Here is a 10,001-nt window from a genome sequence, read left to right on the forward strand (position 1 = left end):
AAGAGAAAAAAAAAAACAAACAAACAAGAAAAAACGAAACAAAATTGGAACGATTGTTCTTCAAAATGAAGTCTGATTTTTATTCAAACTTTTTTCTTCTTGCTAACCAAGGTGAATGGAATTCAAAAGCTTCGCTTTCAGTTTTTATGGCTTTGAAGTTAATAAATAACAAATAAAAGTGAAAATCTCCTTTCTTACGTTTAGTATCCTGGAAGAGATAGCATAGTAAACTATCTGGTGAAGTGAAAAATTTACTACGCATCTCTCTCTCTCTCTCTCTCTCTCTCTCTCTCTCTCTCTCTCTCTCTCTCTAATTCTTTCCTTAATAAATAACAAGTTAAAAGTGCAAATCTCTTTACTTACGTTTAGTATCGTAGAAAAAATAGCATAGTAAACTATCTAGTGAAGTCAAAAATTTACTACGCATATCTCTCTCTCTCTCTCTCTGTCTCTCTCTCTCTCTCTCTCTCTCTCTTTCTTTCTTTCTTTCTTTCTTTTTTTTTCTTCTCTCTCTCTTCCTCTCCCTCTCTCTCTCCCTCTCGCTCTCTCTCTCTCTCTCTCTCTCTCTCTCTCTCTCTCTCTCTCTAATTCTCTCGTTAATAAATAACAAGTTAAAAGTGCAAATTTCGTTGCTTACGTTTAGTATCGTAGAAAAAATAGCATAGTAAACCATCTTGTGAAGTGAAAAATTTACTACGCATCTCTCTCTCTCTCTCTCTCTCTCTCTCTCTCTCTACCTCTCTCTCTCTCTACCTCTCTCTCTCTCTCTCTTTCTTTCTTTCTTTCCTCTCTCTCTCTCTCCCTCTCTTTCTTTCTTTCTTTCTTTCTTCCCCCTCTCTCTCTTTCTTTCTTCCCACCTCTCTCTCTCTCTCTCTCTCTCTCTCTCTTTCTTTCTTTCTTTCTTTCTTCCCACCTCTCTTTCTCTCTCTCTTTCTCTCTCTCTCTCTCTCTCTCTCTCTCTTTCTTTCTTTCTTTCCTCTCTCTCTCTTTTTTCCTTCTCTCTCTCTCTCTCTCTCTCACACACACACACACACACTTTCTTTCTTTCTTTCCACCCTCTCTCTCTCTCTCTCTCTCTCTCTCTCTCTCTCTCTCTCTCTCTCTCTGGCTCACTCGCTCGATGTTTCAACTCTCTTCCACATTGACACGTATCCTACCAGAGAACGTACAGAGAACTTCCTTATTGTTGAAAGACTAGTATTTAAAAATTTGGCCAGAAAACTCGTTCTTCAAATATCGACCGATTTAAATGACTCTCATTTTGTCCACAAACTCTCAAACTGGGAACTCTCCCTCGCGAAAAAAAAACATAAAAAAGATAACAAACACAAAAAAACAAAACAAAAATAAAACAAACTGGTTAGCAGCAGCTTGGCCCAATAGCGGTACTTATGACTTACGAGGCAAGTCCACTATATCAATAGTCTGATGTCACGTCCGCCCAGCAACAAGCAGATTGGTTCTAAACAAAGCAAATCGGTACTTGTTATTCTTCATGCTGGCTAGAACTTTTTCATATGTAATGTGATCAGGATGTATAAAGTCAGATTTGTATTATGTTTTTCTCCTCTGGATACATTTTTATGCTCGTCGGAGAAGTATTTCATAATAAGGGCGTCCGCCATTGTTCCGATTGTTTAGAACCAGTTACTAAGTTGCCATGCGTCATTACGAGGGAAGTGACGTCACGACTTTTTCAGAGTGATGGCATCTTATTTATGTCTAGTCTAGATATTTACAATTCCTCAATAAAGATTACCCACCCTTGACCTTCATCTTGCACATAAACTATCAATCCTGGGACGTTTGAGAGTGAGATAGTTATTGCCAAGGTGAAGGTCATTCTCATCGATCAAAACTTGAAAGATGAGTTTTCTGGCCAAAATTTAAAATACGTGCTTTTTTCAGAATGCAGCTTTGTATAGATAGAACGAAGTTGAGGTCACTCAGGTCTTTGTTATTGTATTTTGCCATCCGCGTTTATGAGTAATTCTCACTAAACTGTATTCACCAGACTATAAACGTTTACGTTTACACAGTTTTGTGTTTTGGTCCGTTATAGATAGTTCGAAGATGACGTCATTCATGTCTTTGTTATTGTTTTTTTGCCACCCGCGTTTATGAGTAATGCTCACTGAACTGTATTAACCTGACTATAAACGTTCATGGATACACACAGTTTTGTGTGTTGGTCCGTTATACTTCCGGATGGCAATGTTATGAGCTTCTTAGCCAAGCGCATACTATCTATACTTCCGGATGACAATGTTGCCATCCGGAAATATAACGGACCAACACACAAAAACTATGTGTAACCATGAACCTTTACAGTCTGGGTAAGACCGTTAAGTGAGAATTACTCATAAACATGAATGGTAAAAAACAATAACAAAGACCCGAGTAACGTCAACTTCATTCTATCTATATATGCTTATTTATAGGATTGTGTTTTTTCGTCTTTGTCATGAGACATTAACCTCTATCAAAAGAATAACAGTTTATGTCTACCGGCACGACCGTTCAATCATTATGCCATGATTTGGTTCAGGGTGTCAAAATGTGAACACTCTTCTTAAAGGAACATAAACATGACATGTATGTGATCTATAGATAGAATGAAGTAGACGTCACTCAGGTCTTTGTTATTGTTTTTTGCCATCCAAGTTTATGAGTAATGCTCCTTAAACTGTATGAACCGGACTATAAAAGTTCATTGATACACCGGGTTTTGTGTGTTGTTCCGTTTTACATCGTGATGGCAATGTTGTGAGCTTCTTAGCCAAGGGTATACTATCTATAGACAGAGAGAAACATAAAAGAGAGAGATAGAGAGAGAGAGAGAGAGAGAGAGAGAGAGAGAGAGAGAGAGAGAGAGAGAGAGAGAGAGAGAGAGGTCAATGGGCGTCAAACATACCAAAAGGTTTATGAAAACATTTCGGATAAACAATCCCAACCTGATTGGAAATTTATAAGAGTACGCTGGGATAGAAATATATTTGCTATTTTGTCCTGTTTTATCCAATAGTTCATTGAGATCTCAATGTTTTGTCTCATCTTCATTTAATGCTATGAGGAGGTGACAAAAATCAAGAACTCCTTTTACTTAAGATAATATTATACTTTCCCAAGAGCATTACAGTATCAATTCCATTAAAGGTTTATCTCAGGCAATTGGGTACAATAGTCTGATGTCACGTCGCCCAGCAACGGCGGCCAGCGTGGTTCTAAACAAAGAAAATCGGTACTTATTATTCTTCATGCTGGCTAGAACTTTTCATATGTCTTGTGATCAGAATGTATAAAAGTCAAAACGTGATCAGATTTATAATGTTTTTCTCCTCTGGATACACTTTTATGCTCGTCGGAGAAATATTTCATAAGGGCGTCCGCCATTGTTCCGATAAATTACCATTCGTCAATACGATGGAAGTGACGTCATGACTGTTGAAGAGTATTGTCAATATGAAAGATACATTTACATAGAATTCCCAATCAATACAGCTAAAATCAATAATTAACCAATGGATACCAACAAAATCATTAAATAAATAAAATAGACACTTTTATATATACAATGGTAGTACGTTTGACCGATAATCAGATGGTCTGAGGTTCGATCCCCAGTTGAGGTAGTAGACTAATTTTTTTGGGATGGTTTTTATTTTCTTCGATTTTTCTTTCTTGTTTTGCACCGTTCATACACCCTTGTTCAGATCTTTGACTATTAATTATAACGGCAAATTGCCTCTCTCTATTCAGGCTTTGAGTAAAACATTTGGTTCGACATAGGAAAAAAACTGTGATGTAAAAAAAAACAAACCTGGTAGTCATTAATTTAACATAAATTCTCGCTCTTTTACATCCCGTTATCCTAATAATCTGAATATAAATCGTGCTAATAAAATTAGTTATGACAACTTATGATTCAATATGTAATCTATTCACTATTAAGTCCCCCACTGTCCAGTCACTAAACTTGAAGGTGGCTACGAAACCATCCTTAGGGCGAAGGAAGACTTTAGAAGCTGGGTTGACGAAATATTTTTGGAGGTGTAGCCATACGCTACTACTACTACTATTAGTCCCCCAAAGGAGGACTGGTTACATACACACTTCCAAGGATTTTGGAACCGGAATTGTAAAAGCTGTGACTTCTCTGCTATATATAAAGCATATATGATTCGTAACACATCATTATCTTTATTCAACCCTTTCTTCACCAGCCGTTTCCAGAATTTCCCCACCCAACACAAAAATAGTTTTTTCTTACTCAAACAGAAAAGTAACAAATACATTCTATGCATAAAATTGATCAGATAAATGAACGCTACAACACAGTGTCACGTTTTTATGGCTATAATAAAACATTTGTCTTTAAATTGTGTGATTTACAAAAGAAATCTGAATGATAAAAGTGCTTGTTGGATTGTAACGAAAGTGACGATTTTCCTAGGGTTGGTGAGGAGAGGGTTAAAGTATCGACTGTGCAAGTCTGTTGATTACTAAAATGACCGTGAACAAGTTGCAAATAATATAGTATTGATCTGTATCCATTACCTCTCTCTACTCAGGTAAATATGTTGAGTATCACATCAACCGTAGCCACAAACAAGTGGACCCAACTACATTCTGCTTTATGGTAGAGACTGACGAGTCTACAGACGCGGTCAAAGTCCTTTTGGAACATGCAACAGGTAATATATAATACTGTCGTTGTCGTCGTTGTTGTTGTTGTTGTCGTTGTTGTTGTTGTTGTTGTTATTATTATTATTATTATCATCATCATCATCATCATCATCATCATCATCATCATCATCATCATCACCATCATCATCATCATCATCATCATCATCATCATCATCATCATCATCATCATCATTATTATTATTATTATTATTATTATTATTTATTATTATTATTATTATCATTATTATTATTATTATCATTATTATTATTATTATCATTATTATTTATTATTATTATTATTATTATTATTATTATTATTATTATTATTATTATTATTATTATTATTATTATTATTATCATTATTATTATTATTATTATTATTATTATTATTATTATTATTATTATTATTATTATTATTATACAATTTACTATTTACTCGTAAAAATATGTTAAAATCAACACACTTGTATTATGCTTGTCATTATAGAACCCTTTCATGAATGGTTAACCGACTAGTAGAAAAATAAATAAATCAATCAAGTAATTAAATTAATTAAGTTATCAATTAATGAAATGAAATAAATACAATTTTGAAAGAAAGTGAAAATTTAAGCCAACCTCATGTTTTAATTTTTTTTCGACACAGTTTAATAAAAGAAATTGAGCTCTTTGTATAGCGCAATATCCACTAAATGTGTTCAAATCGGTTTACAAGGGGTCCCTGGCTAACAGCAACATTTAACATTTAGGGCGGGACTTGACGCTTGTTAGGCGATATTACAACTTTTTTTGGACAGAGACAACGTCACTCAGGTACTCATTTTATACCTGAGTACGGTGAGAGAATGTGAATAAAGAGCCTTCTACAAGGACTCAATTATGCGTCAAGCGAGGCTCGAACCCAGGACCTTCCGATCCGAAAGCGAATGTCATACCACTAGACCACATAGCTTCACTAAATAAAAATAATATAACAAAACATATGAAATTTTGTCCCCAGGAGACCCCATCAAAAATGTTGGCGTGTGTGAATTGAAACTCAACGATGACGGTACCAAAATAGTGGGCATGGATTTGGATGGAGACGTTGTGGTTCTTAAATAATGGCCATCACTTTTTAAAATAGTATTTTATAATCAAATCTCACATTGCACAGAGTGGCCCAAAAATCAAATACGGTATGGAAAATACGAGTAATAGTTGTTAGTTAGATTGTTTTATCAATGCTTTTGTATTTTCGATTACAAAAATCTTACTTGGTAGTTGGTAAATTCCATGCCAGATAATTTATTTTGCATAGCGCTATAATGATCATCAACCTTAATTTTAAACATCGTAAAGCATATTATGATTTCTTATATTCTGAAATTCAAACAAAAATTACCATTTTCTGTTTAAACTATAACTAATTAATAAAAAAAAAAAACAACTGGCATAATACATGTTTACTGTAATTTTAGGCTGGTATCATCCTATTTAAAAATAAAGTGTTATTTGACATGTTGATGAATTTGACTCCATAGCATAATAAATCAGATATAAGTCTCTCAGCGTTACATTATTACAAACATTTAAAACATTGGTTACGTGATTTTTGGGTCACCCTGTAACATTAATTTCATTTCATGGTTTACTATCGAATTCCTTCCAATCCGTCCAGTGTGTTTGCTGTATTGTTATTGTGATTCTATTGCTATATAATTAACTTACTTAATTGTGGCTCTCTGGGGAAAAAAAAAACATGTTTTTAAAGATTTGGCCAGAAAACTGGTTCTTTTAACCCTCTCCTTACTAACTTAGGGGGGCGAAGTTTTTTTTCTTTGAGCATGATTATTAACCCCCAATTTGCTCACTTGGACAACATGGGTGATTCCTGTTGACATCAGACATCTTGTTTGATGAGTTATCTATATTCCTTCGTGGAATGCCTAGCCGACGATATATTATGATGTCGTGGCGCAAAAGGCATAATTAAAAAAAAAAAGATTACCAACTACAGGAAAATCGTCACATTCGATACGATACACCAACATTTTTCTTACTCAAATTTCTGTTGTACTCGTACATCACAAAATTTAAAGAAAATGAACAGTGCGTTTTAGAGCATGTTTTGCTAAAGAAGTTGTGTAGAGCAAGAATTTTACTGCTTTTACGTCTGTCTGATAACAAATCTATTTTGTGTTTGTTGGGTGTGAAGTTTTGGGGAAAATCTTGAAAAAGTTAATATCGATTGATTTAAATGACTCTCCTTTGGCAAAAATTCTCAAACATCTTTTGCTATGAGGAGTGTCATGAATCAATAATATTTGAAGGAGGACCATTTTTCTGGCCAAATTTTTAAATGCATGTTTTTTTCCAGAGTAATAATGCAATTAACTGGTTAATAATTATTAAAATGTCAACGTTTTACTTTATGAGTATATCACAAAATATAAAATTATGTCTGACACATCTATAAATCAAATATGTGACCCGTCGTATCAACCCGGTATTAATAGCAATGAACCTAATCGGAGTAGATATAGATAGAACGAAGTTGACGTCACTCAGGCCTTTGTTATTGGGGTTTTTTTGCCATCCCCGTTTATGAGTAATTCTCACTACTAAACTGTATCAACCAGACTATATACTTTTAAGGTTACACAAAGTTTTGTGTGTTGGTCCGTTATACTTCCGGATGGCAATGTTGTGAGCTTCTTAGCCAAGCGCATACTATCTATACAAATTTTCAGGTCTGATAATGAAGCGCTATTACATTGGCTTGATTTAACATTGTTGTAATGGACAATCTTATTTTATGTTGGTTTCTATAGATTGTATTTTTATTACAAAAATGAGCCCATAACAAATTATTTGGGTTATCAGACTGGCAAGTAAAGCAAAGGGCACATCGGACCTAACAACTAACACTTAAATTCAATTCTATTTTTAACCTATAAGATTTGAGTTGAAGTGAATGTCTTTATTATAGAGAATATTATGTATTATTTCTTAAAATTATGAGGAAAATAAACAAAACAAAGCAAAACAAAAAAACAAAAAAACAAAAAAACAACAAAATAATAAAAGATTATAATCAATCTAAACGAGCATCTCGACCTCAAATTGATACCATTTTAGGACGGCGGGTCACATATTAGTATATTTATCATTATGTATCGTGATATTTTTACCCTCACTCCCATTGCCGGTGCCTTTTATCCATAATCACGTGTTCGTGTTTGTGAATTTATGATAACATATTTATTTTATTTCACATTATCTTTTTCTTAATTTCTTTTATCTTTGAAGTTTGTTTTAGATTATTTTTCTCAAAATAGGAACGTTCTATCTTGATTTAAAATTATATTTAAAAAAAAATCCCAACTAAAACGTTATAGATTAAATGATGATTCTTATTAGAAAGGCTGTGAGATATTACAAACGAGCTGGGATGAATTATTTTTCGTCTTTCATGAGACACATTTTGGATGAAATTCATTAGAGCTAGTTCGCTTATAATTATAACTTTATTTATTTTCTTGTTAAAAAGTTTGATATTGTTTTCATTTAAATATATTATTGTTATGTGCTTCTGTGCTTTCATAAGTCAACAATTTACAGTCGTATTCTGGAAAGACATGAATTTTTAAAAAAATTTAACCAGAAAACTGGTCCTTCAATTGACGATCGATTTAAATAGACCCTCATCTTGGCAAACATTCTCAGACCTGGCAATTCGTTAAGCTCCTAGGTTTGAGAGTTTTTGGTCAAGATGAGGGGCAATTAAATCAATCGATATTTGAAGGATGAATTTTCTGGCCAAATTATTAAAAACATACGTGTCTTTCCGGGGGGGGGGGGGGGGGGGTTCTGATAGCTCAGTTGGTAGAGCACTCGCTTTACACCCAAAGGTACCGAGATTGATCCCGGGTGCAGTCGAGATTTTTTTTCTTCTGACCCCCCCCCCCTGTCTATTAGATCTGGCTGAAAGTACTTTGCGATAGACTAGCGTCCTATCCAAAGGCTATCAAGCAATTGCTATTGTCCGTTTCACGCTATGGGCCTAATGGCTCTGAAGGACTGCTGTTTTTACGTGTCTTTCCAGTGTACGGCGGTTTATTGGTTAATGGTGCATGTTGCAAATATTCATATTTATCTCAGCTTTCGTTTATGGCATATTACTATTATTATCATTATTTTCAATAAATTTACATATGTCATCCAGTGTCTGAAAATCGTATCACAGCGGGATGCAACAGATGTCGAAAAGTGACATGGACAGCAACAGAAAAGTGTAATTTGCCCATTAATAATGATATTAATTCTTCAACAACACAAATTAACTTGACCTAAATCTAATATCCTTGGCCATAATTTCAATCTTTCGGCATTTACTTCATCTGGCTGACGTAATATAAAAATGTTTTACTCTTGCCTTTTTGGAACTCTGTTTGGCTCCAGCTAGAGAACTGCATAGACGTTTTTGATTCAATGAAATCTTGTTGAAAAGGAAAGTTTTGCTGCTTAAAAACTGTATTCAGAACTTCGAGACATTTTTATAATACTAAATTAAAGGCAAATAATTAATTATTAACGTTATTTATCGTAACCTTTTCATTTTTTCCCCTTGGAAACTACGAATTAAAAAAAAATATTTCAAGCAGGCAACTAACTTCGCGGCGTTTGTGTGTGTTGAACCAATGACCTCAAGAAGTCAGGAAGAGAAAGCTCTAATAAGACTAGGGTTAGAAGCGATCTTTTTCGGGATCGTGGATAGCTCATACGGTAGAGTCACGCTCTCCCCGGCCAGGCGAAGTCGTCCTACCAGTAAGGTCACGGGTTCGAGCCCCAATCGCCGCCGAGAAATTTTTATTCTCTATTGTCTTCTAGCACTTTCCTACACATTTCATTTCTTGTTGTTATCAACCCTGATAATACAGTTTTGAGACAATGGGTGATATATCATCAAAGTTTATACAATATCATTATATTATTTGTTCATTAGGGAGCTAATGTTAATGAATTGCTGCTGTTTATGCTTCATATTGTATCATTATATTTACCTTGTCCTTCCAGTACGATTTGATTCCTATATATATAATATTTCTTATCATGCCTTTCCATATTATGCACACAGCCGAATCTGTCCGGAACTAGTTAATTGCCGTACTCTTGAAAAAAAAAATATCCATTAAAAAATTTGGCCATAAAACTCGTCCTTCAAATATCGATCGATTTAACCATATCCTTTACCATCTGTAGCAAAACCGTCACATTTGTTACGACACAATATACATTTTTCTTATTCAGATTTATTATTAATAAGAACATAA

At 34.2% G+C, this 10,001-nt stretch overlaps 1 protein-coding gene across 1 annotated transcript in view; it reads left to right on the forward strand.

The window, feature by feature from the left end:
* The window catches only part of LOC144981042 (uncharacterized), a 94,288-nt gene extending 86,533 nt beyond the window's left edge, over nucleotides 1-7,755 (forward strand). Inside the window, exons 3-4 of the mRNA XM_078929130.1 lie at nucleotides 4,572-4,694; nucleotides 5,687-7,755. Of these exons, the coding sequence (XP_078785256.1) occupies nucleotides 4,572-4,694; nucleotides 5,687-5,790 (227 nt within the window). The 3' untranslated portion in view covers nucleotides 5,791-7,755. The remainder of the gene's footprint in view (nucleotides 1-4,571; nucleotides 4,695-5,686) is intronic.
* Nucleotides 7,756-10,001: the final 2,246 nt, after the last annotated feature.

This window comes from Berghia stephanieae, chromosome 10, assembly GCF_034508935.2.
Source record: "Berghia stephanieae isolate SIO BIC M18660-M18661 chromosome 10, UCSD_Bste_1.3, whole genome shotgun sequence".
NCBI classification, from domain to species: domain Eukaryota; kingdom Metazoa; phylum Mollusca; class Gastropoda; order Nudibranchia; family Aeolidiidae; genus Berghia; species Berghia stephanieae.